The sequence below is a fragment of the Paroedura picta genome, chromosome 11, assembly GCF_049243985.1.
Source record: "Paroedura picta isolate Pp20150507F chromosome 11, Ppicta_v3.0, whole genome shotgun sequence".
NCBI classification, from domain to species: domain Eukaryota; kingdom Metazoa; phylum Chordata; class Lepidosauria; order Squamata; family Gekkonidae; genus Paroedura; species Paroedura picta.
In genome coordinates, this window is record NC_135379.1 from 6,547,756 (window position 1) to 6,570,759 (window position 23,004).

The following is a 23,004-nucleotide window of genomic DNA, read 5'->3' on the forward strand; positions in this document are numbered from 1 at the left end:
ATAAATGTTTAACACATTTAAAAAATTATTTAAAAATCATTAATTCTCACCCACTTGGGAAACGCTTCCAGGGCTGTCAAGAAACCCTGGCTGAGAAAGGCCGGATTAGAGTGTTCGACTCGGAACTGGAAGACCTGGTTTGAACTCCCATTCCATCATGGGAGCTTGCTGGGGGACCTTGCGCCAATCATACACTCTAACCCCAGCCTACCTCACAGGGTTGTTGTGAAGATAAAATAATGGATAGGAGAATGAGTAATTCATTTTCGGTCCTGATTGGGAATAAAGATGGAGTATAAATAAAATAAAGAATAGATTTCTTTATTTTATTTATACTCCATCTTTATTCCCAATCAGGACCGAAAATGAATTACTCATTCTCATACTGCACAGAATACCATGAAAATAGCTGGGATCTCTTACTCGACTGGCCAATTAAATTTTGTGCTAAATTGTTTATTTCATTCATGATTAGTATAATCCCTTTGATTTATGTGATATAAAAATTAATTGAAAGTGGAAACAAGAATAATACTCTTGTTTCTTTCTTATTCTAATGTGGCTTCTCAGTTCCTCGGTTTCTTCAGATGTTTTTATTAGGACCACTAGAATCAATTAATATTCAAAATTATGAACACAAGCTTATGCATTACACAGAATTCTTCCACAAAAAAATTTAGATTGTTCCAGCCTGGGGGAAATCTTTGTTTTAAACAAAAACTTACATCTGCATTATGAACACATAATAAATACCTAGTATAAGATTCCGCCTCACTGAGTTTCTGATTCATATTTGTTAGATCAATATGTCTACAAGATTCTGGTTCAATGATGTATCCCGGAGAATGAAGTGACAGCAGCAGAACGATGAGTGAGAGAAGAATTGCCACACTGTCATCTGTAATGGGCATGTCTGTATTTGTCGCCCACAGTCTGGATTTCTTGAGCACAGCCAGAGAATGTCAGGTTTCAGCTTTTAATAGAATTCAGGTTTCCAGTTCCCCTGGTCTTGAAGACAACTTGGGAAATGAAGGGGCAGAAACCTTGTGGGGCTCCCAGGTCAATTTGCATCCAGGATTTCACTGCCGTCCGGGAATACCACTGGCCATTTCCACACAGCAGATAACCTGTAACTCTGCCTTTAGGATTTTACCTGATTCTGAACTGTGCTCCATCACACAAATGCATTCGAGCAGTGTGCTCCGCCCCAGCCTTCAAATATAACTGCTTGGTGGTATTCCATCACTCTGAGTCCCTTATGCTTCGAAATAACCAAAATGCCAATAGGAAATGCTGAACTAGGGTGGCTGTCCCCTTGTCCCGGGGGAAAGGTATTGTCAGCATAACTCTTGGGCCTAGTTTGCCTGGTTTTAGGCACCTTTCTGCTCTCTCTGCTCTTGGTCAGCGTAAATGCCATACAGAAAGTGATTCTAAATGCAATCGTTTCCAAGCCAAATGATGACCATACGAGAAGGCTGGTAAGGGGAAGAAAATGGGCAAAGTTGGGGATATGGTAGCAAACTCTTACTCTCTGCTGTCAAATCCCTGCTTTGGGTGCCTTTGTCATTGGAAGCTATTATTATTATTATTATTATTATTATTATTATTATTATTATTATTATTATTATTATTATTATTATTATTATTATTATATTTATTTCCCACCACTCCCTGGGTAGGCTCGTGGCGGGTAACAGTTGTCTTAAAATCCCCAATTAAAACCCCATTAAAAGACATTAAAAATCATAACATAACATGGCGGCAGCCAATCACAATCTACTTCCACCTACCAAGGCGATAGAGAATGGGGGGAGATGATGTATACTTCGCTGGCAACGACTCATGGGAATTGTAGTCCATGGGCATCTGGAGGGCCACAGTTTGACTACCCCTGGTTTAAATGTATTGGGCAGGGGTAGTCAAACTGCGGCCCTCCAGATGTCCATGGACTACAATTCCCAGGAGCCCCCTGCCAGCAGGCAGGGGGCTCCTGGGAATTGTAGTCCATGGACATCTGGAGGGCCGCAGTTTGACTACCCTTGGTATTGGGTCTGGAATTTGCAGCAAAACGTACAGAAAGCTGCTTGCCAGTGTGATAAAACTGCTACTCGAGTCATCACAGGCATGAGGAAGACAGGGGAGTCACGTGATCAGTGCAGGGGCTGCTTTTGCCAAGGTTGCCCGTACCTGCCTTTTGTTGGATGCATCACCTCTGATTCTGCCCTTGAAACAGTGGGCGCTCAGGCCAGGAGGAATCCTGAAAAGGCATACCCGCCTGGCATGGCTGGCATTTGCGCACGACTTTTATTTTGCACAGAATGACACTGGCCAAATCTGAAAGCAAACAGCGACTGCGTCTAATGTCAGCAATTCCCCTGAACGATCTAAATGCACATATTTCGGGGAGTAATGTCCTCCCCCATGGAGCAGGGTGTGAGGCGCTCGCCTCCCTCACATATAAATACACCTAAATATCAAAGACAATACCGTCGCTGCACTTTGTAGAAGAAAGGGACGCTGGGTTTGAGTAACAGAAGTGTCAAAGAGAATCCACCCAGCGCCAGCTAAACGCGTCACATGGTAAATGTCACTCAGTGCCTGGGGAACCTGTCGGTCTCTCTCGGGGCCTTGCTTTGGACACTACTGAATTTCATATCGCAGGACTGGAAATGTGAGAAATCAGGACATTATGAGTTGGAGGAAGAACAGGGAAGTGCTCTGTGCTTTGGGGAATCCGGCATGTTCCGAGCGCACAGCCAGGTAGAAGCAGCAGATTGCAGGTGGGACTCAGGAGGCCAGGAAGACGGCTGGCTGGCCTGCCTACACAGCCTGATGGAAATGGGGATGCATGCTCAGACGTGCCCTGCCGTGAAATATTCTTCATGCGATCCAGGGGCAACACATGCATTTCCCAGATCCACACAGATGCCTTCTTGCCCTCTCCGAATGATCCTGACTTTGTGGCCACCAACCACCACTATTTCACAGAATCATAGAGTTGGAAGGGGCCATAGAGGCCATCTAGTCCAACCCCCTGCTCAATGCAGGATCAGCCTCAAGCATCCAGGAGAAGGATCTGTCATAGAATCACAGAATCATAGAGTTGGAAGGGGCCATAGAGGCAACCTAGTCCAACCCCCTGCTCAATGCAGGATCAGCCCAAAGCACCCTAAAGCAGGACTCCAAATATATTTCTTTATATTTACATTTGTGTCCTGGCTGTGGGGCCTACTGGGGCGCCCAGGGTACCCTCAATAATGCAAACAGCTAGGAAGGGCATAATGATACAGAAGGGCAACACATTTAAAATATTCCTTGAACAGCAAGGATGAGCCAGTCAGTTCACAAATCCTGTGAGCCACTTAACTGATATCTAAATTAATTGTGGCAGAGGACAGCATTTGACTGGGGGAAGGGAGAGACCTAGATCCAAAACATCTCTGAGGCTCACCGGCTCATTGCAAAGAGAATAAATGGGGGAGGCCTTCACAAGTTAGCTTTCCTAGACAAAGGGTCTGTATTATCTACCGCCCCACTATGGCATGTAGCCTACATATTCCTAATCCTTTGAGCCAACTGTGTCTCCTTCTCCTTCCTTTAGCGCCACCTTTCTTTAGTGACAGACACGATGAGTGTACTTGTGCACTATGGGAGTCTCTTCTCACAAGGTGCCTCTCTATGGCTTATTCAGTGGTGTGTTAACAGAGGGCCCAGTGGATTCTTTATGGGCGTCTGATGTCACTTTAGACAAGTTCAGAATTCTGGTCCATCTAGGTCAATGTTGGTAATGAACTTCTAAGGTCTCAGTCCGAGGGAGACCTGTCCCAGCTCTCTCTCACCTGGAGATGCCAGAGACGGAGCTTTCTGCAGGCCAAGGGGGTGCTCTGGGGCCCCTTCCATGCCACCAGCTTTCCCTTTTCACGTCAGTTCTCGGAGGCAGCAGGGGCACCCTAAGCTCTGACTTCACAGGTGGTAGGTGGTTCTTGTTACCTCTGTGTATGTGGGGCGGGGGGGGGGGGAGAGAATGTTGCTACAAAAAGCTCAGGAGAAAGTTTAAACATTTCTCTTGCACTTGAAAGCTCACGCCTTGAATCCTGGATCCAACTTTGTTGGTCTTCGAGGTGCTACTGGACTCTAATTTTATTGTAAACATTTCTCAGTTGTTCTAGCAGTCAAGAAACCCCATGAAAATCACCAGAGGAGAGGCTACAAAGATTAAAAAGGACTTGGGGGGGGGGTGCACTGTTATTGGCAAGGCCTTCAGTGGGAGTTTGTGCTCTGGAAAATACACATCTGAGGGAGAAGCCAAATGGTGTTGATTTTGCCAACTAAACTTTTGTTTTGGGGGTTGATTTTTAAACATTCTTTTCTGACTTTACTCCTTTCTTATATCACATCTGAAGATAACCTCTTGGTTTTATTTTTTTAAAGGACCCTTTGGCCCTTAAGGAACTAAAATGGGTGTTTTCTGTGTTTTGAACACATTTGGAGAATGTTTTTGGGACCAGCAAGACACCCCCCCCCAAGGTGCCTTCCCTAGATGAAACGGGCCTTTCCCTATCTATGCTTTGCCTGGGACTCTTTGAGTGCCTTTATTAAAAATTTGCTCCAGGAAGACTGTTCAGTGTTAAAAGCTCTTCCACTTCCTCATCCTTTCTGTCCTTCAGTGAAAAGGAACTTGGGCAGGAACCTTTTCTTATGGGATGTCCCTGCTTCACTCCCCTGCCTTCAGTGGTGTTTTACATGAAACCAGAGCAGGAAAGACTCTTAGGGAACATAAAGATTCGATTCTGCACCTCTGCAAAGAGACTGAAGTCAAGTTTTAGTCCATATTCTGAGCTCTGTCAGACAGCTGTCATTCCCAACCACTTTTAGCATGAGCAGAGGGCAGAGGGAGGACTGCGAGGGATCCAGCAGCTGGAGGTTGGGATCCTCCGGCGGCTGCACAAATTCAATTAATTATGCAAATCAGTGACCAAGTTCTTCCTGACTCTGCCTTGGAGAGCCCGCCCAGCTCCAAAAGCACCTGAATCTGAGTCCAGGAAGCAACGATCATAAGTGAAATTGTGACCTGGCCAAAATCGAGGGCAGTTTTGCAGGGCACCGCTCCAAAAACCAACGTTTAAACTCTGTCTCGATGCGTCTGCCAGGCAGACATCCGCGGGGGTGGGCTGGGGGGGCAGGCCCGTCCTGCGGCCCAGACCACGCTGGACGGTGCGCCTGCCTCTGCCAACGGACACAAAAGGGCGCTCGGAAAGAGACGCGCTGCCCTTCCCAGCCCGGGGGTGGCCCAGGCGGAGAGGAGGGCGCCGGCGAGTGCCAGGGACTGGAGGGGCTGGTTGGGGGGGGGGGGGGCGACCGGCCGGCAGGCTTGCGACGTGGGTCGACCGGGCAGCCGCTGTCGGAGGAGGTCCTCCTGGCCCACCTGCCCGTGGTTCTGGTCGGTCCTGCGGTTCCGTTCGGGGCGGGGTTCCTGTACGCCTCGCGATTTCGGGTCGGGATGCCCAGGCGGGGGACACCCCTTTGATCAAAAAGAAAGGAGCCAGCCTGCCCGCCACACGGAGACAAATCCGTGGGACTGTCGCCCCACCGAGGGCCACCGAGGCGTCCTTCTACGGAAGGCATTTCCTCCTGGCTGCTGGGTCGTTGGCTGGACGCCAAGTGAAGAAGGGGTGCGTGTGTGTGTGTGGGGGGGCAGCTGGGGCCTGCAAGGAAAGAACCACGAGCTGCCCTTCCTGGCTTCGCTGGCCTTTGCGCTTAGGCGGTTAGGACAGGAAGGCTCGTGGGAGCCCGATCCAAGGCACGCTTACTGGGACGGAGGCTTCAGGGGGTCTTGCTTGCTCCTTGGAAAGTGGGCATCCTGGCCACTGAGCTCTCTCTCACTCCCGGCTTATGAGTTTCGGCGGCCAGGTGCCCCAAGCTGCCTGCCAGCGCCTCCGGGTCTCCAGCGATGGCCCCCCAGCCCCTGAATGCCGCCTGGCCTCCTTTTTGAAGGCCGGCATTCTCCTCCGGCTTTCCCTTCCTCCCACCCCCCTCCTCTCCGGCTCCGGGTTTGATCCCTCCTCGCTCCAGCTTTTCCGTTGCTTGTCCCTAATTTCGAGGAGGGGGGGGGCTTTAATCCGCCCTCTGACCCCCTGACCTTCCCATAAGGAGCTTTTCCCCTTCATGTCCCTGCCTTTTGAAAGCCGCCTATACAACGAGGGGTCCTTTATCGGGAGGAAATGCCTTTAAAAAAAAAAACAATAAAGTGGGCGGCCGGGGTGGGGGAGGAGCCGGGGAAATTCCCTTCTGCTAGCTTCGAAATGCTGCAGAGGTTGTTTGTTTAGACGCTTTTCCTGAACCTCAGAGACCCTGAAAAGCGGCCCTTTCAAAAGGTGGGTCGCTGGGTGGGAGCTTTGCCTTGCCGGCCACCGAGCGAAGCGCCCCAGACGGACAAGATAAATACTTCCTGGGGGAGATCAAAAGGAGAAGCGCCCTTGCGCCGGGAAGGGGAGTCAGGTGGGTTGGTCTGAAGCAGCCCAATATAGTGGGCGTCGAGGGAGAACTGGGCAATCAGCGCACTTGGATTTCACGGGGGGGGGGGGACTTTCCCGTACGCGCAGCACATGCCCTCAGACACCGGGGCCCATTCTGCCCACTTGGATAATGCCCTTTCAGTGTGCTTTTGCCGCTGGGTTTTTCTGTGCAGACCAGGAAAATCGACTTCCGAAGTGCATTATCTAACATGTGCGGAATGGGCCAAAGAAACCGAGTTATCGGGGGCGGAAGTTGCCTTGGCGCCGAAGAGGCGTCGGGAAAGGAATGCGAGATCCTAAAGGCACCTTTGCGTAGCCAAGAACGGGCGCCCTGAACACAGCCTGCCAACCACGTAGGCAGGCTGCCGGCTCACGAGGAGGCGGCCCAGAGGAGCGGCACAGGCGCTTCCTGCCAGCCCAGCCACAGGCCTCGCGAGGGAGTTGGGGCCAGCCGCTGTCCTCTCCCTTCCGGTCAGGGAGTCGCGCACAAAAGCGTCCCTTCACTGCCGGCGCCATGCTGCGTCCAATAGAAGGACATGTTGGTATCCCCACCCAAGGTTAGGATCGCGCTGCGAACCGACATTGGCTTGAATGACCCATCCTGTCGATTGCAGTGCCTTGCTTGCTGTAATCCGCCTGGAGTCCCTGTGCCGAAGGCGGACTACAAATAAGGCAAATAACAATTAAACACACAGGACGTGAAGGCTTCCGGCGGGCCTGGCGGCCCAACACTCCAAAGTCGCGCAGCTCGAGCGCGCTTTTAGGTGCGACGAAGGTTTGGCAGTGCGGCTGCGGATCGGACTAGCATTAAAGGGGCTAAGCCATCTAGAGACGGTCTAAGACAGGGGTAGTCAAACTGTGGCCCTCCAGATGTCCATGGACTACAATTCCCAAGAACCCCTGCCAGCATTGCTGGCAGGGGCTCTTGGGAATTGTAGTCCATGGACATCTGGAGGGCCGCAGTTTAGAGAACAGCGGCACTCCTGAACGGCCGTCGGGGCAGGCTCTGCGGATCTAAGTCAAGTTGCTGGCCCTTCCCTTGCCTTCCGGTGCGCAGTGTCCTCCCAGATGGGGGTAGGATGGGGGTCATGCCGGCCTTTTCCCGGAGTCCCGTTCCCCCCAACCCCGTCCCGCAGGACTGGCGGTTCCTCGGTGGCGTGTAGGCTGGAGCCGCGCGATCATTGCTGCGAAGGACCAGATCCGCCACGGGACCTTCGCTCCCACTGGGCAGGGAACTGGCGAGGGAAGAGCGCCGAGCTTCATTCACAAAAAAAAAAGGGGGGGGAGTGCCGGAGCCGGCAGGATCGCCCATGACGCACGGACGCCTATGAATATTGCATCAGATGCCTCTACTTGTAGGCAAATGCGCAGCCCTCCTCTGCTGCCCTGCCGCGGGAGAGGAAGCGCCAAGCGGCCCGGCTCCTTCCTCCCCCCCCCCCGGCCCGTCAGCCCTTCGCCTCCACGTGGATGGGCGCCCCGGAGCCGAGTCTTCAGACGCGGCCAAAGCAGAGCGCGGAGGGGAATCCCGGCCCGCCTTCAGCCTGCCCGCGCGGTCCACAAGCCCCTTCCAGGCGGGCAGCAAGAGGGGCCGGCGAGAAGAGCCCGTCCCTTTCGGAAGCGCTTTCTGAAAACACCCCTCTGCGAAGGAGAGCCGCAACCCCCGGGCGCGCCAGCCGAGCCCCGGTGGTTTTAAAAGGGACCCCCCCCCCCCGCCACCCACCCACGCACCCGTTTGTTTTATACCGGGAAACCGAGCCTACTTCTCGTTAGAATACATCTCGGATTAATTAAATGGACACCCTGTTTTAAAAGGGGTGGTAGATTGCAGCAAGAGACTCTCTCACTTTTCCAAAGGGGGCCGTTTTTTAAATCTTGCCTTGCAAAATGAATCATTGTCTGCTTTCTGCTCTCGATAGCCCGATCATTGGCTTATTTACTTGGGAGTAAGGCCCACGGATTTCACCAGCACTTAATTCCAATGAACTTGTTTGGTATATCTGGAGACGCGCACACACACACACACACACACATACACACACACACATATACACACTCACACTTATATGCATGCATGCATGTATGTGTGTGTGTGTGTGTGTGTATAAACACACACACACACATACATACACAATTGCATATATATTTAATGTTATCTATAGTCCTCCTTTCTCACTGGGACTCAAGGCGGGTTGCAAAAAACGAGTAAATACAATCAAAAAGATGGGACATTCGATAAATAATGAAACAGGATTTGGGCGACAAAATCAGCCAAAAATATGAAAGCAGAACTGAAGCCATGCAAATGGTTAGGCTGGCACATGTGAAGAAAAAGTGCATTGCAGGATATGACTTACCTCTCTCTCTCTCCTGTAGGAATTAATAACACTCAATATTGACTGGCTCAGGTAAATAATAAAACAACGCTGGCGGTTTTTTTTAAAAAGGCACTGTTAGTGATCGATTGCATTTTAGGACATTCAATTGACCTTGCTACATTGCTTGTACATGGACACAATAAACAAAGTTTTAAGGACAGTCACTGTGCCGGTATCTAATCTTGTGTGCCATCCTGTGCACGAAGAGCGTGTATTCGATTAAGACTCAGCCATCCTATATAAAGACTCGGAAGCCAAATCGGAGCTGATCCAAAGAGCTTAGGATCGGGGGATGAGCAGGCTTGGACATAACCGCGGGGTGCACGCGGGTGTCTTTCCTTGCTGTTGACATTTGGCAAGGTAGGGTTATTAGCTGGGGGGGGGGGGGGTGTTCCACCGAAACACCTGACCACAAGAGACACTCTACAAAATGCTGCAGGAGACCCCTAAGAGCGGCAAGGAGGAGAATAGCCCCGGTGTGGCGTCCAGCCCTGCTGCCGCTCAGGTATAGTACAGGTGTGTCACTTGCATCAGTGGACAGGCAAAATCACGGGGCAGGAGGGAATTCCCAATCCAGTCCGAATCACACTGGAGTTGGGAGGAAGCGGTGTAGGGCTGACCCTTTGACCTGACCGAGGCGGCCATTTTCCTGCGCCTGCTGATCTCCGCCTAAACATCCACAGGATCGGACTGCGCCTTGTGCTGGTGACGATGAAAAGGGAATTCTGTACATGTGTGGACCCACTTTGCCTGCTCCCCAAATGCAGCACCGGGAAAACTGCTGTCCTTGTCAGATGGGTCCTTTGCAAACAATCTCTGATCCTGAGCATCAAAAGCCCCCCCCCCCGTTTAGTGCAGAGGGGAACAGCACTGGGCTTGGGTTCAAAGCCTCCGAACCCTGCAATTGGGTGGGCACTTTCGGGGGGTGTCAAAAGGATAAGGAGGGTTTCGGCACCCCCCACAGACATGCTTCCCGGCTATAAACACAGTCAATACATACATCCCGGCACTTAGGATCGGGGTGCAGTGGGGGGCACCAAGAAAGGTGACAGTCTAGCTGGAGGCTCCTTGGGAAACAGATCCTCCTCACAGCCTGGATGGGTCAAGGACGCGACGCTATGGCAAGACCTGTGGAAGGGGATCCCCACCCCCCACCCCTCCCGGCGAGCCAGAACCGGAGTGACGCCAGTTTAGTTGAGCTTGGGGCTCTCCGGGGCCTCGCCTGTTCCTATGGTCAGAGGCATCCAGTCCTTTAGGGATCTCTGCTCGTTGTTGGGACACGTTTTAAACCGACACAATATTTGTTTTCAACAGTCGAGTTTTTACATCCATTTGGGCCCCTACTGAAGTCCTGGGACTCCTGGGGGAAGCGGCGTGTGTGCGGCTGCTTGTCCTCCGGGGGTGACCCTTCTCAAGCACAGCGATCCCTGGCCAGTGAAGCTGAGCCGAGAATTCGAATTCTCCCTTCCCCAAAATCTGTCCGCATTTCGCCTCGGTCAAACTGGCCCAAGGAGACCGAGCCTCCCGGCACCCGCACGTGAACCCCAAGGGCGAAGGCGCCAAGGACACCGTCGACCGGCCCTTTCCCGGGACCCAAAGGCGAGGCAAACTGATTCGCCCTTTAAACCATTGTAACCACAAATTCAGGGGACCTCGAGGGCGGGGAGGCTGGAGTTGAAATCAGGCCCTTCAAGAGAGCGAGCCCCACTTCTGCCTCCCGGTAACGGCGGAGGTGTAAATCCGCAGGCGTTTCGGGGCATTAAGTACAGTTGTGGGAAGTCTGCTGCCGGATCCCATTTCCCTTCCCTGCTCTCGATTAATGCTCCGACCGGGATAGGATTTCGAGACTTCCCCGTCGTCACAGAAGCTGTTATGTCTGCAAGGATTAGCTCTCCTAAATCCCAGGGAAAACACATGAAACTCTAGGCAAGACCCTTAAAAACGACAGGCGACGGGTTGCAGAAATGACCGGGGTGGGGTTCCTGCCTGTATTTTGAAACTCTTTTTAAAATATTGAGAACTACATTAAAAAAAAAAATCCGGCTTCCAAAATTGTAAAGATGTTTCTCGTGAGAAAGACACTTCAAAAAAGAAAAGCGAAAGCAACAAACCACCGAAACTTCCTCAAATTTTACTGAAAAATTAAATCGCAAGATATCAATTTAAAGCTTTCTTTCTTTCTTTCTTTCTTTCTTTCTTTCTTTCTTTCTTTCTTTCTTTCGTCCAGTTAAACCAATTATTTACTTCTCTGTCCTACTGAAAACCATGAGGGGAAGCAGAGTGTCACCATCCTAGAGGTCTTTATGCCCCGGAAACTTTGTGGGATTGTGTAAAATTCCTTGGGGGAAAAAGGCCAGATCCCCTCTACATCTGTGTTACTTGTTGCCTCCAAGGACAGAGACGAAAGGCACCTGGTCAACACAACCTCTTTTGCCAAAACAATGACCCAAATTGGTCAACCGCTGCAGTCGGCAGAGGCGCTGATTTCTGAAGCCGTGCTTGCGGGTTTTCCTTTAAGTTTTCCTTTTGAAAACAAATATATCAGTCTCTGCTTTATCCGAAGCAAACACTCTCAGTTAATTTTACTATTGAACTTCCAACAGTAAGCAGCGAGATAAGGAAAACGTTTTGCCCAAGTTGTGTGTGTGTATATAGATTTGTACAGCATAAATGTATATTTAGAAAAATGACAGATGATAGATAGATGGTGAAAGAAAGAAAGAAAGAAAGAAAGAAAGAAAGAAAGAAAGAAAGAAAGAAAGAAAGAAAGAAAGAAAGAAAGAAAGAAAGAAAGAAAGAAAGAAAGAACGGAAAAGTGATGGGTCAGACGGGTAGATTAGTAGAGGAGACCGTGATGTCCAGGGACAGGTCGCAAGAACTGGCCGGATGGAAGTCAGTGAACCGGTTTAAGTTCTTTTCTCCCTTTAAAATACGAAGCACCCTGCCCTTCTTCTCTGCTCCTCCTTTTCATCTGTCTTAAACTCCCATCTTTCCTGTACCTTGTTTGTAGCACCCAAAGCGGGTTTGGGTTTTTTTTTCTGGGGAGGAGGGTTGGGGGTGGGGTGCTGTTCCTTGGGCTAATACGGAATTCGATCTTTGGCGTTCTCTAAAGGAATGCAAATATTTTAGGAAGCGGCCCCTTCGGAAGGAAATCCTAATAGAAAAGCGAGCTGGGCTGACCCGCAGGCCATATCAAACATCCCCCTTGTCCTTGGGAGCGTCCTCTCTGACCTACAACAAGCTCGGGGGAAGGGGTCAAGCTAGGAACAAGGTCTGGGGACCGGAAAGGGAAGGGATCTGGCGCGTTTTCGGCGGGCTCTGCTAGGAAGGGTCTGTTTCGCTTCCGAAGGGGAAGGGGCTTGTGCTCCCGGCTTCCTCGGGATGCTCTGCCCCTGAGCCCCTCTGATCTCGGGGGGAGGGCAGCGGGGCCTCGCAGGCCCTGGCAGCCGGGAAGGGCTCCTACCAGCTGGCGTTGAGGGTAGGACCAAGGGGCAGGGAGGGGACCCTCAGCGGCGGCCCGGAGCTAGGACAGGGGGCGTTCGAGGGGCAAAGGCGGCGGCCTAACTCCTCCGTGAACCGAGCGGGTGGAGGGCAGGACCTCGCCGGTGCCTGCCAGGGTCGTTTTTTCCTGCCCCACAATCGACCCCGCGCGGACTTTCCTCGGAGGTCGAGCGGGGTTGGGAGTCCGCCCCGTCCCTTCGCGTTCCGGGCCCAAAAGCCGTCGGGTCTCAGGCGGGGAACCCAAGCAATGGACTTCCCGAGGGCTCCGTGGCTTGGTCCGGCCCGCAGCCGCAGGACACTCGAGCCGAAACGGTTTCTTCGCGCCCTCCCCGTGAAAGCCTCGCTAGTCCAAGCGGGAAGCCCTTGGCAGCCTTTCTGTTGCGGGGGGGGGGGGCTGGGGGGCACAACCTTGAACGCCATAGGGGATGGGAAGTGGGCGATCCCGGTCTTGTTGGGTCGGGTCTCCCCCACGCCCACGCCCACCCCGGCATGCCTAGCCCTGGGAGTGAACTTTCACCACTTCCCCTGGAACCGCCGCTGCTCGCTCCTCACGGAGGAGGCGGGGAGGGAGAGGCGCGGTCACCTCGGGGCCAAAGGTTTGGTGGAAGGGCCCTCTCCAGAACAGATCCGCCCCGCTTCTGTCCCAGGATTTGGGTCGGCCTGGAGGGAGAGAGGCGCGTCGGGGCTCTCTCTTTCGTGCTGTCCTTCTTTCCTGTCTTTGAAGCCTCTTTTGGCCAGACTCCCTCGCTGCCGGCCGTGGGCTTTTTGGAGCTGTCCCCTGCGGAGTGCTGGATCGTGAAGGATCCGGACTCGGAGGGCGAAGGGGCCCGAGCCGCGTCCGTCGGGCCCTTTATTCCCTCCTCGCGAGCAGCCGCCCCGCCCGGGCTGCTTTGGCGTCCGGAAGGATCAGGGCATCTCTTCCCACCGCGTGAGAGACAAGCCCAGCGAGAGCCTGGCCTATCTAATTGCTTTCATTACTCCTAACTTCCAGCATATCATCCCGTATAAGCTGTTGGGAGACAAGGTTAGCGGAGTCATGAGACAAATCGCCCTGCTTCTAGGCCGCCTGTAGCATGACAGCCGAGCATTTCCATCAGAATTACAGGGCGGGCTGCTCCATGCATGGACTAGCAAGGGCTGGGGGGGGGGGGGAGAGAGAGGCAGGCAGAGAAGGGGGGAGAGGAGGCGGCGGAAATGGAAGGCCAAACTGGGCGCCTCCAGATGTCTGCCCCTCGGAGCGACTCTGCCACTCGCCTGAAAGGGAGCTCCCTCCCCACCCCCACCCCCAGCCGCTCGGCTCTTCCCCCCCTCCAAGAAACGAGATTGGAAAGGCCGAAAGTCTCACCCCGGTTCTGAGGACTTGGAATGAGGCTCCCCTAGGAAGCATTTCAATCCGGAAATACAAGCTGTTGGATGCAGCCGCTGACTTCTGAGACAGAACTTATTATTATTATTATTATTATTATTATTATTATTATTATTATTATTATTATTATTATTATTATTATATAGTCATAACTTGTTCTCAGCTCAAGTATTCGGGGGTAGGTCTGGCGAAATCAGCTTGGCTGGGCCGAGAGACATTCGGGGACAAGAACCGGGGGAAGGGCTGCTTTCCCCAGAGCCTGCCCGGAGGTCCCCACAGCCCAGCCTGGAATTACACGGACCTCTCCGGTTGTCCCGGTCCCTCCAAGGAGCCATTTTACAGGCGTAAATATACAGGGTTGGAGGTCCGTCAGAGAATTCCGGTTGAGGGATTGTTAAAAGGAAGCTGATCGAAGACTCGGCATCTTGGCCAACTATTTTCTCTTCCCCGCCCCCTCCAGTTAGACAAAAGGAAGGTTTTTTTTGCACCCCCCCAAAAAAAAACCCCCACAAAGAAACTGGGATTAAAGTTGGAAGACCATCAGTCCCCATTATTTCGTCTGCAGCCTTTGTTCCTGTCCTCCTTTGGACTTGACCTATTTCTTTTCATCTTTTTTTATAATATCACTGTGGTTTGCCAGTTCTGGATTCCTCGGCTGCAGCCCAGAATGAAAGAGGGCCCAGTTAATGTTCCCAAATAGAAACGTCCCGGGGTGGGCAGCCGCGCCGAGTGACAAGGCGCGTTACCTGATACTGCGGCCGGCCCCGTGTCGACACCAAGATATTTTAAGCTCCAGTCAATAACTTGGGGGTCCGCCCTGCCTGCAGCGAAATAGTTGAAGCGCAACACCTTGGACACGTTTAATTATGGGGTAGCCGCCGAGCCAGGGCTTCCGAGTAATGAGAAAATACTTCTCGGGAGACAGCCTAATCGCTCACGGGAGGCTCACCTCCTCGGCCCCAGCGCTCCGGATCAGGAGGGCGCGCTCTCCGGGCGTGGGGCTCGGCCGCCCACCGTAAGTGACCCGGGGTTTTGAGGACCGAGGGGGAACTTTTGGAAACCACAGGCGGGGGGGGGGGGTGTTGTGGGCGATGCAGAAGCAGCAGAGAAAGCGAGTCCGACCGGCTGGACTCTGAGCGGCAGCAACACGTGCCTGGGGGGGGGGAGGGTTGTCCCCCAGAAAGTACGTTTCCCTGATTGCCTCCCCTCACACCCCAAAATGTCCACAACGATCCCTAATACGTTTACTGGGGAGTAAATCGCTTTGATTTTTCAGGGGAGCTGCTTTCCGAGCGCATTTGAGTGGGCCTGGAGGCGCCTCGGCTCCTGGGGGATAATGCCTGTGGTCTACATACATAGAACACATTCTAAAATCGACCGTGCAAAAAAGGGACTTCGCGGTTTGCTCCAAGAGCCGGTGCCTTCGGGGGCCCGCAGTCTGGCCTGCCCCAGCTGAATCCAGCTGTCGGGCGCGAAATGTGGCCCATCCTTGGCGAAACGAAACTGAAAACAAAACAAAACAGGGAGCCGAAACGACGCTAACGGAGGGCCCCGCGGATCTGGGTCCGGCTTCTCCTCTGCCTGGTGGGTTTAGTCACCGCCGCCGCCTCAAGCCCCTGCCAGAGAGGCCCCAGGTACCGGCCCCACTCCGGCCCTGCCCGTCCTGCCCCACCGCTGCCTCCCCGGCCTGGCCCTGCACCTCCTCGCTCCCGCCGCTTCCCCGCGCCTCTGGGAGCCCCTGCGCGGCCCAGGTGCCGCTGGAGCAGAGGGCGAGGAAGGGAGCGGGAGGAAGGGGCCGGGGCAGCTGCCCGGGCTCGCCGGCTGATGTTTTGGCTTCGGGTCCGGCTTTGGCGCTGGGTGGCTCAGGGATCGACCCCCCCCACACACACACACCCCACCGCCCCCATCGCCGCGCCTGGCCCACCACAGTTGGTGGGCAAAATGTCTGTCTTCCTTTCTCTCTTTTCTTTCTTTTTCTTTCTTTTTCTTTCTTTTTCCTGTCTTTCGCTCTATTGCTCTCGCTTCTTTCTTTCTTTCTTTCTTTCTTTCTTTCTTTCTTTCTTTCTTTCTTTCTTTCTTTCTTTCTTTCTTTCTTTCTTTCTTTCTTTCTCTCTCTCTTTCTTTCTCTCTCTCTTTCTTTCTCTCTCTCTCTCTCTCTCTCTCTCTCTCTCTCTCTCTGCGTTTTAAAGCGGCACTAACTCTCCTGCGCTTGGCTGACCTTTGGGCGACTTTCATAGATTCGAGGGCAGCCAAGCGAAGATCCCGCGGATGACGCGGGAAGAGCGGGTTGTTTGGGTTTCGTCTGCAAGACGCCGGCGTTTGCGCGGAGAGAAATTCTTTGCAGCCCGGGGAAGGAAGGAAGGAAGGAGGAGGTTTGCGTCCACGGAAGGAGCTTGCTTAGCTCTACCGCCAGGCGCCTGGCAGACTCTCCTGCGACGCTTGGATTTTGATCAGTTCCCGTTTTAAGAGGCAATTAGCCCGTGTGTGTGTGTGTGTGTGTGTGTGTGTGTGTGTTGGGGTGTGTGTGTGTCTCCTATTTGAATATTCGGGTGAAAAGCGCTTGGGGGAAGGGGAGGCTCACGTCGTGCTGCCTGTCAGTGGGAAACCTCTCTGTCTGATATTGTTTTTGAAGTTGGAATACATGATCAAAGGCTGCTGTCCAGTTTTCAGCGGAATGATTCAATTACCATTCCGCCTTCTGTTTATGGCACCGGCGCTACCAGGAGTAGGAGCCGCGCGATGCAGGCTGCCGGCGGTGTGGCTTTTTGGTTTGGCTTTTCGTTTTGAAAACAAACATCCCCAGGAACTCGCGACCCGATATTTGGCAGCCTTCTTTTGCAAGCTGAGCTTCGAGACCACAAAAGGGGAGATTGTGTGTGTGTGTGTGTGTGTGTGTGCGCGCGCGCGCGCGTGTGTGCCGGGGGGGGGGGGGGTGAGGAGAAACCTTAAGACAAAAAAGCCGGAGGGAACCCGCCAGGGAGCGAGCGGCCCGCTGGAAAAATTAACCGCCTCCGATGCCTCCTTCCCTTCCCCCAGCCAAATAAATCGGCAGCACAAAAAAGTCCCTTTGTATCGCACGGCTTCATTTAATATTATTTATGCATTTTGCAAGGAATTGTGGGAGGCCGACCCTCGCTTTCTGCCTTCCTCCCCTTCTCCCCTCCCAACTCCAAGTGTAAACAATATGCTTTTTTAAAAAAAATGCTTCTTGTCTGCATGAGGGCACACCGGAGTCCGTAATGATTTAGACAAAGGTACAGAAAGGGACGGACCGGCGAGGCGAGGCGAGGGGGGCTTCACAGGTCGGAGGTATCCCTGCATTCCTTCTCTTCTCCTCCTCCTTTTTAAGATAAAAAGGGCTCCGGGAGCGGCGAGGAGGCTACCGCTTTAAAACCAGGGGGAGGGGGCCGAGGGAGCGGGGAGGAGGGGGCCGCTCCTGTCATTTACTCGAGGGCTACGGTGTCACGTGGGGGGAAGTCTCCTCTCCCATTGGCCAAAGGCACGTGTCTAGGATACCGGCCTTGCAACGTCACTTGAGGGGCTCTATTAAAAATAAGAACAAAAATCCGGAGTGAAAGTATTTCAGGTTCCGTTTACGGGGCTTCTAAAATCGCCCGCGCGCGCCGGAGAGGATTTCCTGCCCAGCGGAGCTCCTCCGATGCGCCCGGCAAGAGGCGGCCGGGGCGGGCGAGGGGGGCGCGGGGCGGCGAGGAGCGGCGGCGCCCCTCCGGATGCCCGTGCGGGGCTCGGGGCTGCGCCTGCTCTAGCCCGGCGGCTGCGGCGGCATTGACTCGCCCGCGCCGCGCCGGAGCCGGAGGAGGAGGAGGAGAGGCGGAGAGTGGGGGCGGGGTGGCGGATGCAAGCCCCCCTCCCCCCGCTGAACACCTTGCGGGGCCCACGATGCCGGCCGGGGCCGCGGGACCGAGAGGCGCCGGCGGGGTAGGAGGAAGACCCCGCTGAAGGCGGCCACGCAGCCCGGACTCACCCCTCCGCCTGCGCCCCGCCGCTCGCCTCTGCACGCTCGCTCCCTCGCTCGCTCCCGGGCTGGATCCGGCCGGCCCGGCCAAGGACGGCGCTCGGCGGGTGCGGGGCGGGGGGGACCCGAGCTGAGCCGCCCCGAAGCGCGCCCAGACAAAAGGGGGAGGACGACGGCCGGCCGGCGCTCGGCGGGCAGCATGGAGGAGCCCGAGCAGCGCCCCGGCGAAGAAGGCGGACCCCCGCCGCCGCCGCCACAGCAGCAGCAGCCGCCGGCCCAGCAGGACGAGTCGGGCAGCGGCAGCGACGGGGAGCCCCACGGGCGGCGGGCCCTGCTCCTCCCCAGGCCGCTCCCGGCGCCCGGCAACCACGCGCACCCGCCGCACCGGATCACCAACTTCTTCATCGACAACATCCTGCGGCCCGAATTCGGGCGCCGGAAAGACTGCGCCTCCGCCACCGGCGCCTCCAGCCCCGAGCAGCCCCTGCAGCCCCAGCAGCCCCAGCAGCAGCAGCTCCTGGCCGCCCGCAGTCCTTCGTCGGCGCCGGCCGCGGGATCCCCGGCCGAAGGAGGAGGCGGCGGCGGGTCCAAAGCGCTGGCCGCGGCCAAGAAGGGAGGCGACTCGGGCGCGCTGGAGGGAAGCCTCAAGGCCCGCGGCGGCGGCGGAGGAGGCGGAGGCGGGGGAGATCTGTCGCTCAGCTCCGACTCGGACAGTTCGCAGGCCAGCGCCTTTCCCGGCGGCAGCCCATGCTTTGGCCGGCCTGGGTCTACTGCACCCGGTACTCGGACAGGCCCTCCTCAGGTAAGGCAGTGCGGCCCGGACCCCTCGCCCGCGCCCCCACCCCCCTTCCCAGAGGGCACCCTCCTCCGGGGCCCCGAGGTAGCAGCCGCTTCCGAGACCCGCAGGAAAAGACTGGGGGGGGGGGGCGAGGAGGGGGGGCGAGGAGGGAGGGGGCGCTCACGTACGCGCCCCCTGGCCTCTTTGCAAGGCCTCCAGCGCGGCCCTGACGCCAGGACTCCCCGGCCGTTGCAGGCCCGGCGACCCACCTCCCGGTTTGGCTCTGGACACTTTGCTCCCCTGCCCGGCCTGGCGACGCTCGTAGGGGGGAGCGATGGAGGACCAGGGGTGGGTGTCCTCGGGGGAGCCGCAGACGCGGGCCATGGCTGCCCCCCATGCCGGGGCGACAGAAGCCCTCCTGAAAGTCAAACCCGTGGCCATAACCCCCCCCCCCAGATCGGGGCCCCGCGCGGCTGAGATTCCTGCTCTAGTCTGAACTGAAAGGAAATCACAGCCCGCTCCGTCCTCCGTCATCGCTGAAAACAATCGCCCCTTCCATATTTTGTTTCATTTTTTTCCATTAAGCGGACCGACACCCCCCCCCCCAACACCCCGTAACTCCTGGCTCGTTCTCCCTCCGAGGTGCCCGCAAGCTGCGCCCGGACCCGCTTCCCGCCCGAGCCCCGAGATGGGCTCCATTGTTCTCCTGGTCCGCCTTTGTTAATCTTTAATTATCGCCGAGCGAGCCGGAGCCGCACAAAAGGCCGGGCCGGCCCGGCCGGGGAAGCCGCCGCCGCTGTCGAGCCTCCTCCGTCGCCATTGGGATTGTTTGGGGGGAGGGGAGCCGTGTGGGTCTGAAGCCGCAGGAGAAAGTTTTGAGTCCGGGCTCCCCGGGAGACCCCCGACGTCTGGAGCAAGGGGCGAGCTTCGTTGCGCGGGCCCACTGCGCCAGGCACAATGCAAGGGGAAGGGGCCCGGGCCCGGGCCCGGGGGGGGGGGGGGGAAGCAGCCTCGGGGAGATGCCGCAGGAGCAGCGGACGAAGCGGCTCCGGTTCTCGTTTGTTCGGGTTCAACTCTTGGGGAGAAACGTCGCGAAGGGAAGAAAGATGCCGGGCTTGGAGACGAAGGGGACGAGGCCTCCCCGATTGCGGTCAGCCGCGAGGCCCTGTCGCCAGCCACGCTGGGCTCCCCCCGCCCGTCCCCCCAGCCCCAAGCATGGCCCGGGCATTTCCTTCTCTGTGCCCCCCCCCAGTTAAGCCCAAACAAATGGGAACCCCGTAAACGTAGCTCGTGGTCCCCGTCTCGTCCTCGGATCTAGGGGGAATCCTCCTCACTGTGCTGCGTGCGAACTTCGTCTGCGGGCCCTGGGAAAGCCCGTTTCATTGTGTCGGACAAAGTGTGCGCCCCGCGAAAACCCCCACTTGGACTCAAACTTCGCTGTTATTCCGTTTGTGTGTGTGTGTGTGTGTGTGTGAGAGAGAGAGAGAGAGGAGAGAGCTGGGCCCGGGTAGGCCAGCCGCACGGCAGCGAGACGGGTTGCGAAACCAGCGGCTGCCTTTCATATCGCCGGCACGAGAAGGGAAGGGAAGAGGGAAGGGAAGGGAAGGGAGGCTCCGCCGCCGTGGGGAGCGCGGGCGCTTTTGGCCTTTGACACCGGGGCATGGAAGCCGGCGGTTTCCGCTCGGAAACGGGAAGACGCAAGTGCCTTCTGCCGCCGCCTCCCGCCTCCGAAGGGCGCCGGAGGGAAGCTCCCGGCGGGGACAAGAATCGCTCCCGGGGATGCGTTTCCAGAGACAGCCGAGGGGAGGGGGCTTTCTGGTTTCCGTCCAGTCGGGCGTAAGGAGGGGGGGCTGATCCGGGTCTCCTCCTCCTCCTCCTCCCGGCGCTTTTGCAGCCCTGGTTGCCCCCCCCCCCCACTCTGGGCACCGCTTCCCCCGCTTCCCCGCCCCCCCCCCCCGCCCTGAGATCCTCACCCTCCCATCCCCACCCCCTGCTCGGCGCGGAGGAAGGCCTCGGCCGAGACGCGCCTCTTCGGCCCTTCCCCGGGCCTTGCCTTGCCTTGCCTTGCCCTGGGAGCGACCAGGCCCCCGTGCCCGCCTGGCTCTCGAGGCAGCGGCCGGGGGTGGGGGGAGGGCGGGGAGCGCTGTCAAAAGGAAGGCCCGGCGCCGAGACCAGGGGGAGGCAAGTGCGCCCTTGGGAGGCTCCTCGGCCGCCTCCTTCCCGCCTCGGAGGAGGAGGGGCAGGACCCGGCGCCCCCCCCCGCCCCCCTCCGCCCAAGCCCTCCTCGCCACCCCAGGGCTGGTGAGGGTGGATCGGGTCGGGGGGGGCCTCCCCCAGTGTGTGCCGGCGGGGCGGGCGGGCGGGCGGGGACGGGTGGGGGGTGGGCTGGCTGGCAGGCTGCCTCCTCCCGCGGCCCCCGTCGGCTCATGGTCTCTCGCTCTGTTGTCTCCCCCTCCCCTCCCCTCCCTCTCCCCCCTCCCCTCGCCCCGGCCCGCAGGCCCCCGATCCCGCAAACCAAAGAAGAAGAACCCCAACAAGGAGGACAAGCGGCCGCGGACGGCCTTCACGGCGGAGCAGCTGCAGCGGCTCAAGGCGGAGTTCCAGACGAACCGCTACCTGACGGAGCAGCGGCGCCAGAGCCTCGCGCAGGAGCTCAGCCTCAACGAGTCGCAGATCAAGATCTGGTTCCAGAACAAGCGCGCCAAGATCAAGAAGGCCACCGGCAACAAGAACTCCCTGGCCGTCCACCTCATGGCGCAGGGCCTCTACAACCACTCCACCGCCTCCAAGGACGGCAAGTCGGACAGCGAGTAGAGCAGCCGCGGCGGGGCGGCGGCGGGAAGGGGGGGAGGGCTGGGGGGAGGGGAGGGAGGCTTTCTACCATGCAATAATTTAATGAAAACAAACAACACACACACACACACACACACACACAAAAGGGCCAGTGTATAAAGACTATACCAGCATCGATAGTGGGAAATATTGTGTATTAGATATAATCCTGCAATATTCTGTGTATATGTGTACATAAATATATATAATTTACAGGTAAGGTGTTGTAAAGAAAAAAAAATCCGAAATATCTGATTATAAAATATTTTTTTGATTTTTTTTTGTTCGATGGAAATTTTAGATGCTATCTTTATCAATTTTTTTAAGAGCTTAAGTTGCCTTTTTATAGACTTAAGCGCTGTTTGGAGAAAATAAAGGACATTGGACATTGTTTTTTGAAATTCAAAATGTTAAAACAACTTTTGCTGACGTCCAAAGATTTTTATTGCTGCATTTCACGAGACTGTGAACCGAATAAATAGCTCTCCTATTTGTTCTACGAGTTTCCCCGTGTCTTTCTCTCCTCCCCTTCGTCCTTTCCTGTCGGCCTTTGCGGTGGGGGATAGAATCGGTGGCTCGTCGCTTGATTTGGTCGCTCTCTGGTGGGAAAGAGACCCTGGGACAGAGTCCGGGAGCGAAGCCAACCGGGGTGGGGGGCAAGGGGGGGGCGGCTCTTCAGGGAAGGTCGGTAGGCCAGCCGTGGCCAGGGTCTTCGGGGAAGCTGGCTTTCGGCCTCTTGTCCTTCCCGGGAGCAGAGGGGGGCAAAGTTCGGAGACGAATCCCGGGAGGTCGCGAAGGGAAAGCGCCCTGCACCTTCCCTTGCTAGCTTCGGGCCGAGGCCTTTGCCCCGTGGCCCGTTAGCCCCCCCCCCCCACCCCACCGCCCACCCCGCGTGTCTCGCTTCGCCTCTCGCCGGCTGCCTCCGAGCGGGGGTCCCAAAGCCACGCGGCTCGGCCTGGCCTGGGCTTGGAGCGGGCTGGGGCTCTGCAGAAGGCCTGTGGCGGTGCGAGTGGAGCGTGTGTGTGCAAGGGGAAAGTTTTGTACCGCGCTAGCCCTTTCCACGCAGACGCTGGACAGCGAAGGCCTTCGCAGGCGGCCGTCCGGGGGCTTCATCGCAAAGCACAAGCCGAGGAAGAGGCTGGGCGGGCGGCCTGGGGGGAGTGGGCTCTGGGTCAGCCCCGCTGACTTCTCGTCTGAGGGGGGGGGGTGCGGCTGCTGTAAATCTTCCGCTAGGAACGGTGCAGTCTCGGAAGGAGATCTCGGCAGGCCAGACCGCTAGCTACTGCAGGAGGAAGGATAGGGAAAAGGCGACGGCGGCCCTGAAATCTAGGGGAGGTGTGATGAATTTCAGCATTTGTTGACATTGCCTCTCTCTCTCTCTCTCTGGTGAGAGGGCAAGGGGAGAAATGTGATGTGGTCTTTGACTCAAATCTCAATTTCGCCTCTCCTCCTGGAAAAAGTGACCTACGAGATTCAGGACCGCAGGCGCCTTTCTAGGACTGCAGGCGCCTTTCTAGGACTGCTCCCTCGGCCTTAAAACCTCTCTCCGCCTCGCCGTTAAGTTGTGCCTGAAGTTATCGGTTTCGGAAAGAGAGAGAGAACTTATGAAATCGATGCTGTACTTTGAAACGCTGTGACTCCCCCCCCCCCCTTAGGAGACA

At 56.2% G+C, this 23,004-nt stretch overlaps 1 protein-coding gene across 1 annotated transcript; it reads left to right on the forward strand.

Annotated features, from left to right (window-relative positions):
* The first annotated feature begins 17,261 nt into the window (after window positions 1-17,261).
* On the forward strand, window positions 17,262-21,564 carry EN2 (engrailed homeobox 2). The gene is given in 3 exon segments (XM_077303980.1): window positions 17,262-18,470; window positions 18,473-18,535; window positions 21,009-21,564. Coding segments are annotated over 3 exon segments (918 nt in total). The 5' UTR covers window positions 17,262-17,932; the 3' UTR covers window positions 21,326-21,564.
* The last annotated feature ends 1,440 nt before the right edge of the window (window positions 21,565-23,004 follow it).